The sequence below is a fragment of the Diabrotica virgifera genome, chromosome 2 (assembly GCF_917563875.1).
Source record: "Diabrotica virgifera virgifera chromosome 2, PGI_DIABVI_V3a".
NCBI classification, from domain to species: Eukaryota; Metazoa; Arthropoda; class Insecta; order Coleoptera; family Chrysomelidae; genus Diabrotica; species Diabrotica virgifera.
In genome coordinates this window covers 107,341,377-107,364,995 of record NC_065444.1, presented here as the reverse complement: position 1 = coordinate 107,364,995, position 23,619 = coordinate 107,341,377, and the positions used below count along the sequence as shown (strand labels likewise).

General features: G+C 34.1%; 1 protein-coding gene across 1 annotated transcript in view; it reads left to right on the top strand.

The window, feature by feature from the left end:
- The window catches only part of LOC114334692 (uncharacterized), a 63,096-nt gene extending 40,505 nt beyond the window's left edge, over window positions 1-22,591 (top strand). The window contains exon 3 of the mRNA XM_028284793.2: window positions 21,321-22,591. Coding sequence (XP_028140594.1) covers window positions 21,321-21,463 — 143 coding nt within the window. The 3' untranslated portion in view covers window positions 21,464-22,591. The remainder of the gene's footprint in view (window positions 1-21,320) is intronic.
- Window positions 22,592-23,619: the final 1,028 nt, after the last annotated feature.

Sequence of the window (23,619 nt, the reverse complement as noted above, 5' to 3'; positions counted from 1 at the left end):
TTTGAAAATATAATTTTCATATCATAACACATGTTTTTGGTACCTACTCATAAAACAGCTGCTAATATTAGATAGTGAAAGTTTAATTTAATTAAAAATTAATAACTTTTAAATTTAATCGAGTAAATTAGTTCATAAAATTATTTTTTCTACGGCCGTGCTAAAAGAGCCACTTTCACGGACGCATTTCGTTTCCGAAAGTTGCACTTTCCCGCACGGCGTGCGTGAAAGTAAATTTTCCCGCACGGCGTGCGGGAAAGTAAAATACCTTGTAATATGGCATTATAATATATTATAATACATGCAATAAACTAATATTTAGATATTATTTACTAATTTATTTCAAATTTATCTTATTGTGTTTATGTTTTAATGAAATTAGCGCGATTATTTCATTCATAGGAAATTCTGACCAATAGAAAGCTACAGAAATCAAAATTAAACTGATAATTTTTGATAATATCCCGTCGTCTAGTATATTACGTCACATGCCCTTCGTTACTACGAAAAAATACATTCAGTGACATCAATGACAATTAATGTTTTAAAAATTATAGAAGTGATGACTTTCAACCGTCAAATATTTATAACAACTGTGTGTTTAATTGTTCTAATTTGTACTTACATAAATAAATTACAATAACATTTTTGTTTTGAACAGTTTTATTCATGAAATAATCGCAACAAATTGCACTCGATCTCTAAAATTATTATCGAATTTTTGCCCTCGTGACACTTTAACATAATTTCACTCCCCTTCGGGTCATGAAATTAAAACTGTCAAAGTGTCACTCGGGAAAAATTCGATAATTTTAGAGCTCTTGTGCAATTACTACTGATAATTCGATGAAATAAAATTATTTTGACATAATATTTAAAAGTCAGATCAGTAGACAATTATAATGGTTTTGAATCGTCGTCATGGAAACCAATATTTTGATTTTGACAACCTTGTCAAAGAATTAATTTGTGTATTTTCACTTCTATATAATTCTATATTTTGTGGCTTTTTTCCAAACGAACGGCCCTAGAATAGTTATTTTCCTAACAAGTGCAGAAAGTCATACTTTTCCGCACGCGACTGCAGTTTGCCGAACGACACGAAGCGGGAGTTCGGCAAGCAGTCGAGTGCGAAATAGTATATTGTGCAACAAGTGCAGAAAGGTACTAATTTCTCACGAGTTTGAAAAGTTGCGGTACGAGCGCAAGCGAGTGCCGCAATTCAAACGAGTGAGAAATTACCTTTCTGCACGTGTTTCACACTATACTTTTTCTACAAGCACAGTTTTTCCTAAAAATAAAAATCACAATTTCCAAACGACGATTAATATTATAATAGGTACCTATGTGATAAATTTTAAACTGTATTTAATTAATACCTACTAATCAATTTAAATTCCTTATACCTAAATAAATTGCACAGAAATCAGTTAAAAAATTAATGCACTGCCTTAATTTGTTTAGATTTAAACAATTATTACACATTAGTGACAATATATTTATGCAGTCACGGATTTACACAAAACCTACTTCATTCGACGTCTCTTGCACAGGTTGCTAAATCCTTATTGGTTATTTGATAATTATAAAATGTTTAATAAGAATAAAATTGTAAAATAAAACAGTTGTAACATCCATAATTTAGTTTCTATGCTATAGTTAAATATAATAATTGTCTTATAGGTTATATATTTGTCTAAAGTTTAACCACGGATGTAAACAGAATATAACGTTACTCAGAATGCGGTAGTCCACGGATGTAAACAGAATATAACGTTACTCAGAATGAGGTAGTCAACTGTGCAGAAAAGAACTTTGCGGCACAGAAACGTCACTTTGCGGCACAGAAACGTCACTTTTCTGCACACTAATGTCAAATATCTTATACTGTGAGAAAATATCAAGTTTGCTAACATAAAACCGTGCAGAAAAGTGCACTTTGAATAGTGGTTGTAGAAAAAGAGACTTTCTGCAAGCGTTAGGAACAATATTTTTTCTACGAGTCTTTAAAAAATGACCAAATCTTAATCAATTAATTTAATTAATATGAAAATACATACACAAATTAATTTTTTGACAAGGTTGTCAAAACCAAACTTTCAGCATAATTAGTTAGCATGACGACGATCTTGGTTTCCATGACGACGATTCAAAACCACTGTTATTGTCTACTGATTTGACTTTTGGAATATTATGTCAAAATTATTTTATTTCATCGAATTCTCGCGTTAATTTCATTAAAACATGAACACAATAAGATATACTTGAAATAAATTAGTAAATAATATCTAAATATTAGTTTATTGTATGTATTATAATTACTTTAAGACCATATTAACATATCTAAATTAACACGCGTGCGGAAAAGTAAAACGCGTGCGGAAAAGTAACACGCATGCGGAAAAGTAAAACTTTCTAAACTAAAACGCGTGCACGAAAGTAGACATTTTTCCACGCCCGTAGAAAAAAAATATTGTTCCTAACGCATGCGGAAAGTGTCTTACCCGCACTCGACTGCTTGCCGAACTCCGCTATCGCGTCGTTCGAGTCAACGGCAGTCTCGTGCGTGAAAGTATCACTTTCCGCACTAGTTAGGAAAATAACTATATTTTTAAGCGAGAATGTAATGGTCCGAGAGTTGGTAGACATGTAAAAAAATTTATTTCAAAGATATCTTTGAGGCAGCTTGTATTTTTTAAGTAAATTTAAATATTCAAAAATAAAGCAAGTAAACAAGCCAGCCGATTTGCGAGGGATTTTAGCTCTGCAAGATGCTTGCAAAACTATTTTGCAAATAAATACTTACAAAAAGTAAGGTTGAGGCAAGTTGCTATTTTTCTTCTTCAGGTGCCATCTCCGCTACGGAGGTTGGCAATCATCATAGCTATTTAAATTTTTGAGGCAGTAGCTCTAAATAGTTGTTTTGAGCTGCATCCAAACCATTTTCGCAGGTTCTTCAGCCATGAAATTCGTCTTCTTCCGATGCTTCTTCTGCCATCTATCTTTCCTTGCATTATGAGTCGCAGGATGCCAAACTTCTCGCCCCGCATCACATTGCTATTTTTAAAGAACATTTTTTAATACTAAAAATAAATATTCTAAAAAAGACAGGTCATTTTGGTAAGATTTTCTACCTGACAGGTAATCAAAAAAATTACGCGTACATGGAAATGAAAAGCGCAGTGTGTGAGAGAGCGTATATCGATAACTTGTAAAGTTGGGGGTTGCAAGACGATGACACTACCCCGAACAAACTTAAACTTTTCCAGAAACTTTATATTTATATAATTAAATGTACAATTATATTACGTAGTAGAACTTGAGATAGGTCGGGATAACCCATTACCCCGTTAACTAGATCCCCTGACTACGCGCGTGAGAGTGTAACAACAACAACAACCTATCAGGTACACGACTTTCCTATTTATATCTAGTTAAAAACAGTGCCAATATGTATTACCATATGTGGTGAGGTACTATAAGTGTAGTAAGAAGTGTGCTTTCTTTGCAGACTTTCAAATGAGTTCAATACTTTGAACTTTGCTACTGTCGTAATAAATTATACAAATTGCAATTATAATATTATGACCTAATTTTGGTGGATAACGAAACAACGCAAGCTCAAAAAATTCTCAGAGGTGTAAGACAGGGATGCATTCTCTCCCCACTTCTGTTCAATTTATATTCAGAAAGTATCTTCCAGGAAGCTCTTGAGGAATGCGAAAGCGGCATGAAAGTAAATGGTACCTGGGTCAATAATATACGATATGCGGATGACTCTGTCTTAATAGCAGACAATATAGACCTCCAAAACCTTCTTAATAAAATTGGAGAGCATAGCGAGAACATGGGACTTAGCATCAACATAAAAAAGACGAAGTTCCTTATAATCAGCCGTCAATTATGTCAACATCAAAATGCAAGACTAGCATATAACAACCAAGATGTAGAGCGCGTAAGAAAGTTTAAGTACCTGGGATATACAACAGCTTTGTTACATACAGGGCGGATATACTATTGCTTTGTTACAACAGGGCTTTAGTCAAAGTGATATCGCGAATATTGTTGATGTTACTCAGAGTGCTGTATCTAAAATTAAAAAAAAAATTCAAGAGACAAATGACGTCAAGGATCGTCCCAGAAGTGGTAGAAGTCGATGTACAACAGCAGCATAAGATCGGCAGATAACATTGATAGCTCGAAGAAATCGTGTGGAATCCACAAGTGGTATATCCAGGGAAATTTCTAGGCTGCAAGGACTAAATATTTCACGGCAAACAATAACACGCCGACTAAATGCCGTAAATGCGGTAAATTTGTATCGTAGAAGGCCCTTACATGTTCCTAAACTAACCTACCAGCACAAAATAGTAAGGTTGCAATGGACTAGAGAAATGATGCAACATGGTCCTAACTGGAATAACGTGATGTTCTCTGATGAGTCAAAAATTGGCTTGGTATCTTATTCGCGAAGAACACTGGTTTGGAGGGCCCCAGGACGACAATCCCGACTAGAAACAGCCCAACCGAGTGTCTCGTTTGAAGGTGGCAGTATTATGGTTTGGGGTGGTATTATGAGTGGTACACGTACGCCACTGCTGGTTCTGGAGAGAAGTGTCACTGGTGCTGTGTATATCGAGGAAGTTTTAAATCCTGTCGTGCGTCTATTCCGAGGGGCAGTAGGTGATGAATTTGTGTTTATGCGTGACAACGCACCTCCTCATCGAACAGCAGCTGTACAAAATTTTCTGGAAGAAGGAATATCTACATTACAGTGGCCCTCGAATTCCCCCGATATGAACGTTATTGAACATGCTTGGGACATTCTCAAAACACGCATTAAAAAGCGAAACAATCCCCCTATTACATTTCGCGAACTAAAGATGCTGCTCGTGAAGAATGGGAGAGAATTCCGCAAGCCCAGCTCGACCAGTTAATCGGCAGCATGCCAAATCGCCTACAGGCATGCATACAGGCCAATGGAGGAAATAGTAATTGAATGAAGTAAAAGACAGACGTACTCTCAATCATTTAATTGTGTACTTCCGACGACCGGTTTCGTTCTCTATAGGTTGCAGAGCATCATCAGGTCAACGGTTACAAGTCACTAAATGCTACAAATAAAAACCAGAGTTAGAACAATTTCTGGTTATAAAAGATGCTAAAGATCCATAAGATCAAGCCAATGTTGAACAACATACATAAAAATAGTGAAGATAGCAGACAAATACATATGCATGCAAAGTCGGGGGGCGGTAACAAACGTCCCCAAGCTTACAAACACATGCAGATGTATACCGTCTTCTTCTTCAAGTGCCGTCTCCTAATCGGAGGTTGGATATCATCATCACTATCTTTACTCTATCCACCGCTGCTCTAAAGAGTTCTATAGAACTGCATCTAAACCAGTCCCTTAAATTCTTTAACCATGACACTCTCCTTCTTCCTATACTCCTTCCGCCTCTTATCTTTCCCTGTATTATCAGTCTTAGCATTTCATATCGCGGTCCCCTCATTACGTGTCCCAGATATTGTAACTTTCTTATTTTTATTGTGTTTATTATTTCGCATTCTTTACCCATTTCTCGCAGTACTTCCGTGTTCGTTTTCCTCTGTGTCCATGCTATTCTAAGCATTCTTCTGTAACACCACATTTCAAATGACTGTAGCTTATTTATGTGTTCTTGCTTTAATGTCCAGCTTTCAAGTCCATATTGTAGTATCGAGAACACGTAGCATCTCAAAGCTCTTGCTCTCAGTTCTAAGCTAAGGTCTTTGTTGCAGAGAACTGTTTTCATTTTTACAAACGCATTTCTTGCTATTTCTATCCTGGTCCTTATTTCTGTTGTTTGATCATTTTTCTCTGAAATCCAGGTTCCTAGGTATTTGTATTTATCAACCCTTTCTATCGGTACATTTCCCAAATATATGCTTGTTTGTATGTTTGTTTTCTTAGTTATTATCATGTATTTGGTCTTTTTTATATTCATTTTTAGTCCATATTCTTTACAGAAATTGTTTGTTTTGTTCAGTAGTAGTTGGAGTTGTTCAGCAGAGCTTGCTATAATCACGGTGTCATCTGCATATCTTATGTTGTTAATAGATCTTCCGTTAATTATTATTCCTTCACTTTGAGATAGCAATGCTTCTTCAAAAATGGCTTCACTATATGCATTAAAGAGTAATGGAGACATAATACATCCCTGCCGAACCCATCTCCTGATTTCAATTTCTGGACTGGGTTCGTTATCTATTACAATTTGTGCTCTTTGATTCCAGTAAAGGTTTGTTATTATTCGTAAGTCCCTTTTGTCTATGTTTTTTGTCTTTAGAATTTGGACTAATTTTTCATGTCTTACTTTGTCAAAAGCCTTCTCAAAATCAACGTAACAAACATGCACATCCACATTCATGTCCATGCATCTTTGAGCTAACACATTAAAAGCAAATAACGCCTCTCTGGTTCCTAGTCCGTTTCTGAACCCAAACTGACTATCATCTATTCCTTCTTCTAGTTTTTTGTTTATACGACCATGTATTATTTTCAAGAATAATTTGAGAATGTGACTTATTAATGATATTGTTCTGTATTCACTGCAATCTTTAGCGTTTGTATTTTTAGGGATAGCACAAAAGGTTGAGAGTAACCATTGTTTTGGTATGTTTCCTGTTTTGTACACTGTGTTAAACAAGTCTACGATAATGTCTAAGGTTTCATCATTTATACATTTTAAGCTTTCTACTGGGATTTGGTCTGGACCTACTGCTTTACCATTTTTGCTGTTTTTTAATGCCGATTTAATTTCTTCTTTTAATATCTTCAAAACCGTATCATCTTCTACTTCGACTTCCATCTGCTCTGTTCTATTGTCTTTGAACAATTCATTTATGTATTCTGTCCATCTCTTTAATTTTTCGTTAGTACTCAACACAAGTTTCCCATCTGTATCTTTTAGTATTCCCGGTTTTCTTTTTCTGTTGATCTGCGTTAATTCCTTAATTTTTTTATGTGTGTTAAAATTATCATGTCTTTTCTGGTGTTCTTCTATTTCTGCGCATTGTTCTTTTAACCACTGTTCTTTAGCCTGTTTAATTTTGGATTTTATTTGTTTATCCACATTTTTGTACATCTGATTATCTTTGTTTTTATGCTGACGTCTTTCTTCCATTAAATCTAAGATTTCCTCCGTCATCCATTGTTTCTTTTTGTATCTGGTTGGTGTAAGAATTTCTTTTTGACATTTATCTATTTCTGTCTTTATTAATAACCATTTTGTCTCTGTTTCAGTATTTTGCTGGATTTGTTCTTTAACATTCATTAAACGGTTATTAATTTCATCTGTCAGGCGTTGTTTTATGAGTGGGTTTCTTAGTTTACTTGTATCGATTTTTACATCTGTTGTTCTGCGTTTTATTATTTTCATTTTGAGCCTAATTTTGGTCACTACTGGATTGTGATCTGATCCTATGTCGGCACCTGGATAGGTTTTTGAAGATATAATTGCGTTCTTGTATCTTTGTCTAATCAATACATAATCTATTTGGTTTCTTACAATTCTCCCTTCTTGATCTGCTGGTGACTTCCAGGTATATAGTCTTCTCTTTGGCATTTTAAACAATGTATTAGTTATGACAAAATTATTGTTTTGGCAAAATTCGATAAGCCTGTCACCTCTTTCGTTTCTGTTGCCCAGACCATATCCTCCTGTACATTCTTCTACTTTTTCGTCTCCAACCTTTGCGTTAAAATCTCCCATTATAATTGTAACATCCTGCGTTTTAATGGATTTTAAAATATTGTCTAGGTCTTCGTAGAAAGTTTCAATATCGCTCTCTGGTTTGTCCGCAGTCGGAGCATAAACTTGTATTATGTTAATTTGGGTTTATTCTGATTTAATTGTAAGAGGATAATTCTGTTGGAGTATGGAATGAAATTTACTACAGCTTTATCCATGTGTTTGATTATATCCATAATCATGCAATTATAACGTGTCGTACTTACATTCGGATACAAGGAGCTACTACCTCAGTATTCCTTAACATGATGTTTTTGCTTAAGTTATGCTAACGGGATATGGTGGAATAGACGGAGAATGTTACAAAGGTAAATAAGTTTATGGGATTCGGGAATTCTTGAGGGTGAAGAGATAGTTGTTGAGAGACAACCAACAAATCTGTGTCTATTATTGTGTTTGTGAAGTAAAATAAAACCCATTCAACATTTGAAATAGTAATTGTTAGTTTTATTGAAAATTATTTTTTTCTTTACTAATTTATTTTTAAATGTAAGTTGTATTTTCTAAGTTTTTCACTCCAAGAGAATAAATAATTTTTTTTTGCATATCGTTTTTCTGGTTTTGAGATTTATTTAGTATTGTTAAGAATTGAAACAAAATGATGTTTAACTATTCAGAAAAGTTTATATATAAAAATCAATGCAAAGACGAAATATTCCAATATTCCAAACTTTTGGACATATGTGTATTAGGGATATACGATCACCGCTCGTATAAGGATAGGTAAAAGGGTAGGTAAGAGGAAAACTGTCAGATTCGCTCAGCTCGCCAAAACGACAGCGGAAAATGGTCGGGAACTAATACCTACATAAACTCACCTCTTATACCTCGCTGTTGTTTATTATCCTTCGATCAACGCTCCAAGAATAATAATCAACTAGGCTTTTCGGAAGGATCACCTTAGCATGGGCCGCATATGGAGGTATATCAGACATCTTCAAGAGCAACTTGCCAAATTATTTGAAAAGGAAGACGTTCAACCAATGTGTGCTTCCAGCCATGACTTACGGCGCCGAAATATGAAGTAGAGTGCCCCAAAGAAGAATGTAACGGTCACTACTTGGACTGACTTTCAGAGACAGGGTCAGAAACGAAGAAATCAGAAGAAGGACAGGCGTCACAGATGTCATAGAGCGAGTAGCATGGCTGAAGTGGAATTGGGCGACGGGAGGTGGACCCAAAAAATTACAGTGTGGGGACCAAGAGAAGACAGAAGAAGTAGAGGTAAACCACCTACACGATGGACAGACGACGTCAAAAGGATTGCTGGGAATTGGGTGCAGAAAGCCCAAGATCGACAAAACTGGAAGAAATTAGGGGAGACCTATGTTCAACTTTGGATGCAGAAGGTTGGATGATGATGAGGCTTTTCGATCTGACTTTTATATCGTACGAGACGGTACAAAAACACGTTTTACTTAATTCATTGGCGTACTCTAGACGATAAAATTATATTATCGTCACAGAGTTTCAGCCTGAACAATTATGGACACAACTGAAAAAAAAACTTGCCAGCTTTGAGATGTGGTGTTATCGAAGAATGTGGAAAATATAATGGACACAACTCATAACAATCACGGAAACATCAAGAAGGATAAAAAAGGAATACCCAACACTGCGAACAACAGAAAATTAGCTACTTTGGTCACATACTGAGAAATGAAAAATATGAGTTGATGCGATTAGTTATACAAGGGAAAGTGAAAGGAAAAAGAGGACCGGAGAGGACGCACGTCCTGGTTGAAAAATTTAAAGCAGTGGAAAAACAACAATATAACTCTTACGAACCGCTGCCGACAGAGTTAAATAGTTCAAGATGATCGACGAGATCATCGGTGAATGATGAGTGAAATGGGCCGAGATGATAGGCCACATACTAAGAAATAATAAGTACCAATATCATCATCATTCTCTTTGCCTTATCCCTATGCGGGGTCGGCTTCCCTAATTGCATTTCTCCACACAATTATATCTTGGGTCATATCAATGTTAATCCCCTTTACCAACATGTCCTGCCTTATCGTCTCCCTCAAGGTCTTCTTTGGTCTTCCTCTCCTACTCCTTCCAGGAATCTGCACTTCAGCTATTCTTCGTATTGGGTGATTAACGTCTCGACGTTGAACATGACCAAACCATCATAACCTATGCTCTCTCATTTTGGCATCAATTGGTGCCACACCTAGACTTCCCCTAATATACTCATTTCTAATTTTATCCTTCTTTGTCACTCCACTCATTCATCTAAGCATTCTCATTTCCGCCACATGCATTCGTTGTTCCTCTTTCTTTTTCACTGCCCAACATTCAGTTCCGTACATCATAGCCGGTCTTATGGCTGTTTTATAGAATTTTCCCTTCAGCTTCATTGGAATATTTCTGTCACATAACAAACCACTCGCTTCTTTCCACTTCATCCATTCAGCCCTAACTCTACTGCATACATCTCCATCTATTTCTTCATTACTCTGTAATACCGATCCCAGGTACTTAAAACTATTGCTTTTTACAATCAGTTCATCATCCAAAGATACCATTTTATTTGTAGTAACTCCATCTTTAAATGAACATTCCAAATACTCTGTTTTTGTCCTACTAAGTTCTAAACCTTTTTCCTCCAGAGCTTGCCTCCACTGTTCCAGTTTTTGCTTTAAGTCTCTTTCACTATTTCCTACTAACACGACATCATCAGCATATATTAAGCACCATGGAATGTTACCCTATAGTTTCGCTGTTATCTGGTCCAAAACTAATGGGAATAAATACGGACTAAGCACAGAGCCTTGGTGCAATCCTACTTTCACATGAAATTTATCAAAAATTAAATAAAATTTTTATTTTTAATTCAGTTGCAATGTGAAGGCAAAACAATCTTACTTTTCAATTAGAATACGGAGCGCAGTCCAGTCCGCTGAATCGCGATTTTCGGCTCTTAGTCAAGCCTCATCGGAGAGAACGTAGGCTTGTTCTCCATACTCCAATTGATCAGCACCGACAGCTTCTCCCACCCATTGCAACTGAAGTGAAAATATTAGGTGACTAGCGTCATCTGGCAATTAAAAGATGAAGTTTTCGATCCTAATAGCATTATTAATAATATTTAAAAAGTATTAAAATATTACTAAAAGATTTTTTTTTAATTGAAAACTTATTGGTCCATTTCCTTGGTAACACCTCCAAGCCTTCTAAAATTTGCAAGCCAAATGGATGCTGAAGCGAAGATGACAAGAGGGAATTCAAAAACTTACAATTCACGACCCCGTCTGTTCAGCTGGTAAATTCCAACAGAAAATGGACCTAGTTACTCGAAGGAGTAAAGACGGGGTCGTGAATTGTAAGTTTTTTGAATTCCCTCTTGTCTTCTTCGCTTCAGCATCCATTTGGCTTGCAAATTTTAGAAACCTTGGAGGTGTTACCAAGGAAATGGACCAATAAGTTTTCAATTAAAAAAAAATCTTTTAGTAATATTTTAATATTTTTTAAATATTATTAATAATGCTATTAGGATCGAAAACTTCATCTTTTAATTGCCAGATGACGTTAATCACCTAATATTTTCACTTCAGTTTCAATGGATGGGAGAAGCTCTCGGTGCTGATCAATTGGAGTATGGAGAACAAGCCTACGTTCTCTCCGATGGGGCTCCAATAAGAGCCGAAAATCGCGATTCAGAGGACTGGACTGCGCTCCGTATTCTAATTGAAAAGTAAAATTGTTTTGCCTTCGCATTGCAACTGAATTAAAAATAAAATTTTTATTTTATTTTTATATTGGTCTTTACTCCTTCGAGTAACTAGGTCCATTTTCTGTTGGAATTTACCAGCTGAACAGACGGGGTCGTGAATTGTAAGTTTTTTGAATTCCCTTTTGTCCTCTTCGCTTCAGTATCCATTTGGCTTGCAAATTTTAGAAGCCTTGGAGGTGTTACCAAGGAAATGGACCAATAAGTTTTCAATTTAAAAATCTTTTAGTAATATTTTAATATTTTTTAAATATTATTAATAATGCTATTAGGATCGAAAACTTCACCTTTTGAAATTTATCAGTCTCTCCCACTCCTGTCCCAACACTAGTCGTTACTCCCTCATACATATCCCTCACAATCTTTACATATTCACCAGGGACACCTTTCTTATTGAGTGCACACCACAGAATCTCTCGATGAACTCGTATCATATACTTTCTCAAGATCAATGAATACCATATGAGCGTTTGTTTCTTTACTCCTATATTTTTCCATCAACTGCCTTATAATGAAAATTGCATCTGTTGTTGATCTGCCCTGCATAAAGCCAAATTGATTTTCGGATATTTCGGTCTCTTCACATATCCGTCTATCAATTACTCTCTTCCATATGTTCATGGTGTGGCTAAGCAGTTTTATAGCCCTGTAGTTTGTACATTGTTGTATGTATCCCTTGTTTTTGTAAACAGGTACCAGTATACTGCTTCTCCATTCGTCTGGCATTTGTCCAACTTCCATAATTCTATTAAATAGACCTGCTAGCCACCTTGTTCCTGTCTCTCCCAATGCTCTCCATACTTCCCCAGGAATATCATCTGGTCCTACCACTTTTCCTTTCTTTATTTTTTGAAGCGCTTGAGCGACTTCCTCGTTTGTTATTTTGGTGACCATTGCTGCTACTGTCTCCGTTGACTCTACAGGCTGTCTGTCAAATTCTTTATTTAATAAGCTGTCAAAGTACTTTCTCCATCTCTTATTGACATCCCTTTCGTGAACTAGTATTTTATTATTTTCATCTCGGATACATCAAATCTGATTAAAATCTTTTGCTTTCTTTGCTCTCTGTTTGGCTATTTTATATATTATCTTCGTTTCGCCTTCCCTGGTATCAAGTTAATCGTATAGGTTTGAATACGCTTCTGCTTTGGTTTTTGGCTACTTTCGCTTCCTTTTTCGCCACCATATAGTTTTGAAGATCTGTGTCGGATCTGGTTTCTTGCGAATTTTCTCTTCTCTTTTATTTTTCCTTGTACTTCGTTTGACCACCGCCAAGTTTCTTTATCCTCAAACTTTTTTCATGACGTTTTCCCAAGTATTTCAATAGCAGGCTCTCTAATACTACTGGCCATTTTTGTCCAAATTGTATGAGGGCTTCCTTTCATGTTCCAACATATTTTTCTACTATTCTCCTCCTGAATAGACCTTCTTTCTCATCTTTTAGCAGCCACCACTTGATTTTTTGTGGTCGTCTCGGATATTTTTGTTTAGTTTCCCTTTTTACTTCGATGTTCAGAACAAGCAGCTTATGTTGTTGGCTTACTGTCTCACTAAGTATTACCTTGCAGTCTTTATCGTATGTCTTCTTTCTTTATCATGAAGTAGTCTATTTGGGATTATGTTGTCCACTTTTGTAGGTAATACATTGAGTTTCTCTTTTTTTAAAGAATGTGTTAAAAATCGCCATATCCAATGCTGTTGCTAATTCAAGCATGTCATCTCCAGCTTCATTTCTAGTTCCAAAGCCTAATCCCCCATGTATTGCTTCGTATCCTGCCTTGGCTTAGCCCACATGTGCATTGTATAATAAGTAACAATATGCTTAACTAATAGTGAAGGGAAATAGAGGACTAAGTAAACAAACACTCGTGGCTAAGATACATCCGACAAAGGGTAGGGTTGGATTTTGGACAGCTAATAAGAGCAGCTGAAGACAGTGAAGAGTTTGCAATTGTAATAGCCAACCTCCATTGAGGAGAGGACACTTTAAGAAGAAGATCGTCAATATCCTTAAAGGAGGAGGCCCACGAAGAAGAAGATCAGTCTGTGAAATTAAATAATGTATCTATTATAATAAGCCGAGTTCTTTACAATATCTACGTCCATATATCGTCAGGTCACGTAATTTTTCTCGAGCGAATACCTACTTTTCTTCGATAATATACCTACTCTCTTTCTCACACTGTGGCTTACCTATAGTGCGTAATTTTTTGATCACCTGGCGAGTGGAAAATCTCACCAAAATGGCCTGTCCTTTTTAGAATATATATTCTTAATATTAAAAAAATACCCTGTCAAAATAGCAACTTGCGTCAACCATATTTTTTGTATTTATTTGCAAAATAGTTTTGCAAGCATCTTGCAGAGTTAAAATCACTCGCAAATCGCATGGCTTGTTTATTTTCTTTATTTTTGAATACTTAAACTTACTTAAAAAAAAAGTTGAGTCAAAGATATTTTTTGTAATAAAAATGTTTACATGTTTTTTTTTTAATTTAGGGGGTTATTTTTAGAGTTAAATGACCGTTACCCTCCAGCCAGGTCTGTAATTTTGTATTAGGAAGATATGGGAGAGTTATCTGAAAAATTTTCAGAATGTCTCACATACCTACCCAAAAATATCTACCAACTCTCCACTATAATTCTGTACATTTGAGGGGAAAACCAGTGGAAATACTGCTAATGTTAACAGAAAATTGAAATTGAAAAATTTTTGTAACTGCTTACAGAAATAACAAGAAGCTCCAGAAATAACAAGAAGTTTATTTAATAGAAGCCACAATTTTACTTTAAAATAAGTTTATTTTGACGTTACGCTTTCCACTTTGGAAATCGTTCTCAAAATACAAAACAAATGTTGTTTTTGTTACTTGGTGAAAAATTCTACTAATAATTTAAGTAGCTGACTCATTGATATTGACAATTCAGATATATAGATCTGGTTACCCGTATTAAAGGAGTAACTCAATAGAAAGAAAATACCACTATTAGTAAGTCAATAACATATCGAGGATACATCATTTATGTATTAAAATAACATCCATATAAAATCAGAGTTTAATGTTAATACAGAGAGTAAACTACATAAATGTAAGATGAACTTCTTACCATGTCGGGCTAGTACGTATCACAGGTTTTTTGCATGAACAACCACATGCATGATTGCATGTAATTGTCTTTTTAAAGACAAATCACATGTTATGATTTTTTTGACGGGTATTCTTTAGTTAATGTTGATTTCATGTAATCAGATGAAGTATCTTCCAATAAAGACGTCCCTGAAATGCAACTCAAAAATATTGAATAAAATATGTCTCAATTGTCAATATTATTTATCATTGTGCTAATTGTCAATATTAGAAGAGTTTCTTTACCAAGTAATCAAAACAAAATTTGTTTAATCTATTAATGTTTTGTGTTTTGAAAACGATTTCCGAAGTGGAAATCGAAAAGTCAAAATAAACTTATTTTAAAGTAAAATTTTGGCTTATTCCAAAAAAAAAATACTAAATTGTATTAAGATCCCACAAAAAAATAGTTTTAGAAGGATATACAGTAGGGTGCATCGAAAAAATAAAAGTTGGAAATGTTATATCTAATAGCGTGAAAAAGTTGCTGGTGTTATTTTTCAACATATTAGTATTTTTATTTTTTTTTCTATCGCCCCCCAACGACCTTGAATTTTATTAAATATCTGATTTTTATAGAAATTTCAATTTATATTATTTGAACTAAAATATGTGCTAACTCGATCTAAGATCAATTAAAGAAAACTTAAAATGTTGTCAATTACAAATTTAAACTATATTTAAAGTTATATTTGTTTTTCCCGCTTCGTGAGTCCCTGCGTGTAATTTTCACTCATGTTTGGTGCGATGCCTTACTTTTTGTTATTATTGTTGTTTGTAATTTATGGATTTTTAAAATAGATAAACCAGGACCATGGGGAATAAAATCAAGATGTGCTGTGGACCGCCCCATTTTTTGGCCACCACCAAATATACCTGAAAAGGTTTTACCGAAATACAAACAAGCGATGAAGTTTTGTGGTTGCAAGAGGAAAAAAACTCAGGAAGAAAGAGCCATTTTCTGGTATTGCCGAACAGGTTGCAATGAAATTGGAGAAAATATGGAAAAAGGCTTTAATTCCAATAATTTAACATACAAGAATTATTCAGCTTTTAAAAGCCTATCATGACAAATATATGAAACTTATGAAACCATTTAAGAACAGGCAAAACAGTGAATTTTACAAAAATAAAATTCAATGCTTTAAGAACAAAAGTAAAACTACACGTTTCGATCTTGCAGCATGCAAATATGACACTCTGATTAATTGTCTTTGTAGCAAATCTCAAAAAGTGCCTCTGGATGAGCGCGAACTTGTATTAAATCAAAGAGGTCCCAGAAAAATGGTGATAAGCTCGATTGATAGGGACAACAAAAACAAATATAATCAGAAAGAACAACGGTAAAAGAAGAAAGTTACCGACGCAAAGACAAAACTTTAGCTCAAATAAAAAACAGTACCAAGTTTTATGGTCAATCGATCGTGGAAGAACACATAACACTTGTGCATGAGCCAGGGTGCAAACATTTCGGATATGGGGATATAGGTATCCGCTGTCTGGTATATCAGAAAGTATCAAATCCAGCTATTGCATGTGACGAAACAATCGTAAATACTGGCGTTAAGGGTGATGTAATACGGCTGTTGGAAGAACATCTTAAAAAACCGCTTCAGTGGTTTGTATGTCTGCGACATTAAAATGATCTACCCCTTGGCAGGGCCGCGTTTAGGTCAATTGGCGCCCTAGGCAATTCTCTAGTAGCCGCCTTTCAAACATGTCCCTACCATTTTTGCAAAAAAAAATTGCAGAATTTTTTGTTTAAATAAGAATACACTAAAAATGGATTTAAACTACGATGTTTATATACCTATAACAAAAAAATCGTCTCTCCAGTTCGATCAAATCAGAGAATTCTTTTCAAAAAAAGACTTTTCGAAAAAAAAAATGTTTCTTAACAAAATCGACAAACTGTTAACACGTTCTTGCGTCATACTTGATGGGAAATTATTATTTTTAATTCTTGACATTTTCGAAAATGACCTTTCAGTGGACACGTTGGCAACTGGGATGCACAAATAAATGTGCAAAGCAATGTCAAAATTAGGAAAAATATCTTTTAATCCACTTAGTGCAGTCAACGAAGGTTTTCACCTCCGATTTCGTTGAACCTCCATCGATTTTCATGAAAATTAGTGAGTAGTTAGAGGATAGCTCAAGGAACAAAGGCGACATGATGCCAACTTGAGCGTTTAGCGTGGTGGTGGATGCAACCCCTTCTCAGGGGTGAAAATTATTATTTTTTAAATAATACCATAAATCGATAGAGAGACAAATTATAAGCAACATTTGTTATATGAAGTTATTAATATAAACCAATACTTTTTGAGTTATTAAAGATCAAAGATTTTATTTTTTCGTAAACAAAATGCATGTTTATGTTTTAAAGCTGTTTTTCACGTATAAATCAAAAACTTTTAAAAAAGTTAAAACTTTTACAAAAAGTTATTATTACCAAAATAAAAGATAATAAAAATCTGAATACACTCCTCACTTAAAGAACTAAACTAATGTTAATTCAAAGTCAGTTATGGTTAATTGGTAATTGAATGTGTATATTTTTTTTTGACGAGTACGCAAATATAAGTATTCAAGCTTAAATAACGCAAAAACGATACATTTTATAAAATATACCTGTAAAATATAATGATTTCAACAATTTTGACTGGTATAGAATTCATACTTTTGAAAAAAAGATATAATTTAAAAAAATCAGAATTTTTAAAATTATCGTAATTTTCATTTTCTTTTGATAATTACTCCAAAAATACTCAATATACGTCAAAAGTGATATATGTATAACCAAATTTTAGTTTTCTCTGTATCAAATATTTTACCTTTTTACTATTTCTGTAGGGTAAAAAATAACCGAGATAAAAACGTTAAAAGCTTAAATTTTGCTGCGAGAACCATGTAACCGGGGCCATTCAACCTTTTATTTTCAAAATAGTAAGGGGTTTAAATGATTAAATTCAACGTGGTTTAATAGCCATTAAAATTAACTTTTAAATGGTTTGTAGGCAAACCTGATATCGTAAAAATTAACGGAGTTATTTAAAAAAAACCATAACTTTTTTGGAAAAATTTTTAAAAGATAGATTTTGAAAAATATTTAGTGCATAAGTTTTAATGCTATCAACTTGTTCGGGGGATCATTTTATAGATATTTCTAAGTACAGTAGAGCGTAGATTATCAGAACTAATTGGGGGACATGGGTGTTCGGAAAACCGATTTGTTCGGATAATCGAACTATATTGATATAGTCATACATATTTATCCATAAGTGAATAAAAGCCGTATTTATATACCTACATATTTATTTATATCTTGATAATGACAAATAGCAATTAAACAAAAAAGTGCAGTCTTTGTAACAACATATTTTTGGATACAATATTAAAGAAAATTGAAGATATTTTAAGCGTTAATTACTAACGCTTGCTGGGTACTCGAGTGCGGGGCGCGGGAGTCGGGAGTTCGGATAACCGGTCGTTCGGTTGATCGACGTTCGGATAATCGACGCTCTACTGTACTTTGACAAATGTTTAATAAGGTTACGTTATAAAATGCATCATTTTCCCATTATTTAAGCTTGAATAGGTACTTAGATTTGGGTACTCGCCGAAAAAAATATACATTTAATTACCTATTATAACTCACTTTTAGTTAACATTAAAAGGTTTTTCCAATAAGGAGTTTATTTGATTTTTTATTAGCTTCAATTTTGGTAATAATAACTTTTTGGTAAAATCTTATAGTTTTTGAGTTATTTATGAAAAATCGGTTAAAAACATGCATTTTTCTCAAGAAAATTAAAATCTTTGATCTTTACTAACTCAAAAAGTTTTGATTTATTTTAATAACTTTATGTAAAAAATTTTGCTTAGAATTTGTCCCTTTATCTAATTTTTGGGGATATTTTTAATAAAATAATTTTCACCCCGAGAAGCGATGGCATCAACCCCCAGGGTAAAAGCACAAGTTGACACCATGTCACCTTTGTTCCTTGAGATATCCTCTAACTACTCACCAATTTTCATGCAAATCGATGCGGGTTCAACGAAATCGGAGGTAATAGCTCATATCCACATTCAGTGACTGCACTAACTCTTCTTATGTCAATTGGTGATTTTATTGTGATATCCAAATGACCCTTTAAGTGAATGCATTCATGTATGAATGATGTATCTTGGTCGTCTTTATTTTGTATCAGATTTTCAGCTTCTTTAATAATTTCTTCATTGCTTAATTTTGACAAATCTGTTAATAACACGAAAACGTTGATATATAACTCGATAAGATTCCAGGCATCTATTCAGGTGTCTTATCAGAGTGTCGATTATAATATAGAATGTGTGGATTTTCATCTCATTACTAGCTGAAAAGATTAGTTCCGGCCTCCTCGTCAAATTGAATTTTTCTTTTTCTCTTTCTTATTTCTTTATATGTTTAATTTGGGCACAATTTTTTAGCTTCCTTGCTGTAAAGTAATTTGAAAGAGCTTCATACTGTTTAATGACAGAACCCAGATCCATAATTTTTATATACAAATATTTTTTTGTACAGTATTCTTGCCGCCCTCTCATAATGTGCCGCCCTAGGCAACTGCCTATATTGCCTAATGGAGAAAGCTGCCCTGCCCCTTGGACATCAAAAGAAGTTTGCCAGTGACCAAATAAAAAAACGTGGGGGTCTTCAAACTTTCTCCTATAAAAATTTTGATTCAAACGACTACTTTGAGTTAATTAACTAACAAGAATATCACCTTACAGAATTACCTATTTCTCTAGATTTTCGAGTGACAATCTGCGAGATTTTATTAAGAATCCTAACTTAGACCCTTTTAACATTGAGATTCCCTTGAGCGTCAAATTGTGTCCTAGTCTAATATCCCAATTTATATTGGAAAAAGACAATGAAAAAAATGGAAAATAAATAATAATAATAATAATAATAAAAAAATAAATAAATAAAAAAAAAGATTTAAAAAAAAGTTACAACGAAAAGAAATAATTCCAAATAGAAATAAAAATCGTTGAAAAATTAGATTTAGGTATATAAAACAGTCTTTTGTAAAATTTGAGCAGGATTGTGATTGGATACCTACCTTAACAAACCAGTAGAAAGCAGGAAGCACTCCTTTAGAGCTTCCGCATAAATAATACAAACAATTCCAAAAAGGTAAGATGGCGAATGAACATTGACTCCGAAGCCAATAATGCTCAAACACACACAGACACACAACATTGAGATTGAGAAATATTACTGCCACAAACAATGTGTAGAACGATGTGTCAAGCTTGTGACACAAACTTCTCTAGCAGTTTGTGAAGCGTATTCGAGGGATGGATTTATAAAAACTCGAATTGATTCCATAAAAACTATGCCTCACTTTAATGCTAAATCGGAAGACATCTTCGAATAGAATGCTTTTAGCATATTTTTTTGTAATATTTATATAGGTACCTAATTTTGTACTTTGCTTTATATTTATTTTAGTATTAAAAACTTGGGTGACGTCAGGGAGACGGATAAGGTAGGCTATTTGGTTATAAAAAGAAAGTTTTATTATACTTTTCTTAAGTAAAATTTTTAATTGCCTTGTGAAACCATAAAATATTTTCCAATTTAAACCGAATTTATTTATTCAAGTTCTATAAGGTATTACATTTCCCTTACAAAAGAAATTCGCATATTAATGTATTTTTTCCAATTTTTAGTTGCCGTAGGGGGCAGAAAATATTTTTTTATTTCAACGCAATTTTACTAAAATACTAAATAGTGTGTTAGGCAACTTTTGTGAGCTATTACATTTTCGTTTCGAAATAAAAATTTTTTTCGTCTGTTAACATTTTTTCAAAATTTTTAATTGTCTTGGGGGACAGAAGATATTTTCCAATTTCGAAAAAATTTTATCAAAATACTTAACAGTTGATTGGGCAACTTTTGTGAGGTATTACTTTTCCATCGCAAAAAAAAATTTTCGCCTTTTTCGATGCACCCTAATATACAGGGTATCCAGAAACTCTCGTGACAAACGAAGACCGGAGATTCTTCAGATAATTTTAAGACAATTTAACCCAATTCACCTAGTCCGCTTCCTAACTGAGCTAGATTCCTTTAAAGATTATTAATTAGTTTTTATTAAATACCTCCAGAACGCTTCTATGTAGAAAAACGAAAACTGATATTCCTATTTATTTCTAGTAGATACCTGTCACAGGCGTCCGTTTTGGGTAGGGCAACGGTTATTATTTTACCGCATAAATGTTTTGTCTTTAACTATTTTTGACAATGGATTATTAAATTGTATGTATTATAGTACTAAACGTTACTCTTGTTTTAAGTCGGTAGGATACGCCGTTTTATAGAAAAATCTATTTGAAAATTTTTCGTTTTACATTTGAAAAAATCGTTTTCATTTTTCTAAATAGCAGCATTCTGGAGATATAAAAAAAAGTAACTACAAGGCGCCATCTTCAAAAAGCTCTAGCTCCCTTAGGAAGAATTTTCGCACTAGGTTAATTGGGTAAAATTGTCTTAAAATTGTCTGTGAAATCTCCGGTCTTTGTTTGTCGGGAGAGTTTCTGAACACCATGTATATTAATTTTATTAATTACTATAATACATTAATAGTAGTTTTTTGAATTTTTCAGATGGATCTAAAAAGATAGGGATTTGGTCGAATCGTGCTAGAAGTTCCGCTAGAACCTTCGCCTCCAGACTATTTACAACAATATGTAATTGCACAAACTCTGTTAAGAGTACTTTGATAACACGCAACAATGGCAATAACTAATCAAATATTAATCTCTCCAGGTATTTTTGGGATCAATAATATGGAAAAGGAATAGTTTAGATTTCTTTTTTAGTGTTTAATTAGATTCGGTATTTTATTATTTTTATTTAGTGTAAAACGGTATCAATTTTTTTGTAAAGTGGTATAACCTCGAAGCTCCGGCGGCGGCGCTCGGCGCTTCTAGGTTTCACTAATCAACCCTCAGGTCTGACATGTGTAAAGAATTTTCGTCAAACCTAGGAGTGAATAATTTGATCAGGCAAACGTCGAAATTGAATTTTATGAAATCGGGGTTTTACCAGTCAAACTCCAATCAGGTATTAAACTGTCATAATATCTTAGATTAGGTTTAAAAAAAACGTAATTTTAAAGTTTATGGTTGTTATATTTTTGTAATTAAAATAAGTCTTTATTCTTACATTGTGAGGCATTATGACATTTAGGATTGTTGCACAATACTTTAGATATTTTACGTTTACATGGTTTTGAAGAGTATTTTTTATAAAAGGTTTGTTCCAACACAACGAGAAACCGTCCATGTAACGATCACCGACCTGCGCAATACCATGGAACGCACGATATACAGACACAGAACGCAAGAAACGCATTATTTTATAGTAACGTGATCGTTACATGACGGTTCTTCATTGTGTTGGAACAAACCTTATAGTAGAATTTTATAAATTATTATTTGTTCACCAAATTTAGAATCTTTTGCACTAATTTCTCTAGAGCTTCTTTGCCTGATTTAATGGTTTATTCAATCAAAATTTAATTGTGTTAAATATATTTTTAAATAATATCTCCTTGCCATATTTCTGTTTGTCTTGTTCTATTAAAAACGTTCTTAACACTTTTACAATAGATACCGAACTATAAAATTTTTTCACGCTTTTAAGAATGCTATAGCCATCGCAATATGTAGATATATCTTGGATGAGTGACGTAAATGTCAAAAATTGAAAACATAACGGTACGCACAATCTCCGTACGTAAATAGTAAAATCTACACAACTTATTAGAATTTAAAACAGTCATAATATTTTAATATACCAAATAAGAATGAATTACCTTTATAAAATCTACTATTAACGGGATCATAATATTACTAATAAATTCTTTGTCCGATGGTTTGTGTTTTGATATAATCAGAAGGATGGTATCATCATGAGAGATAAACAATAATTTCTAGTATAACAAAATAAAATCCGTTTAGTACTCCAACAGCGCTTTTACACATTAAGAATATGAAACGTGCGAGGGTCAGAACGGACGATTACATTCCAATGGTGGCTCGTGCAATCATATGGAACCTTTCTCATTACATCGAACGTTCCAACCGCCGTATAATGCGAAAGGTTCCATATGATTGCACGAGCCACCATTGAAATGTCATCGTGTGTTCTAACCCTCGCACGTTTCAAATTCTTAATGGGTGAAAGGAGCGTAATGGTAATGTGAATGTTCTATTCATATTTTATTATAATAGGTACAGCCCAAATGAACGATCAGTGTAGCTGTCTAAGTTTAGCACTTAATTGCTTCCTTTCTGTGAAAATATGCTTCTTTTGTGTTAGTCGGTGTCTACGGTAACTAATAAAGGCTTGGACACATCTGTTAAGGCATGTATCCACTATGTTCATGCTCTTCGCTCCTGCTCCACATAGTACATATGTTCATGCTCCCGCACCGTGCAACGGTGAGCACTCCAATCGGCGGCGGTTTATATAATATAGAGGAGCGCATGCCGTATACATGGGAGCGGTTGCAGGAAGCGCAAAAGGTTCGGAACATAGTGGATACGTGCCTTTATATAGCCTTTCGATACTAGTGCGATCAAACATCAGGACAACTGTATGACAGCGGCATAGACTGTATCTTTGAACGCCGCAGCCCACACCTGTCCGTAGTTTGACCAATCCTACTCCCATCCGTCTCCATTGGTCTGCTAGCTATTCGTATTCATGCTGCGGAACGATTATCGTGTGATGTTTAAGTTTTGCGAGGTGTTGTTTTATTAAAACTGAGAAAGCGATACCATGATAATTAATTCCTTTTTTAATTAGTATACCTTTTGTTTTGTTTCAATATTTAGCCTTTGTGAGCGTATTACTTTCTTGTCTTTTTTTTTCGATCATTGTTTGAGAAAAATTTCA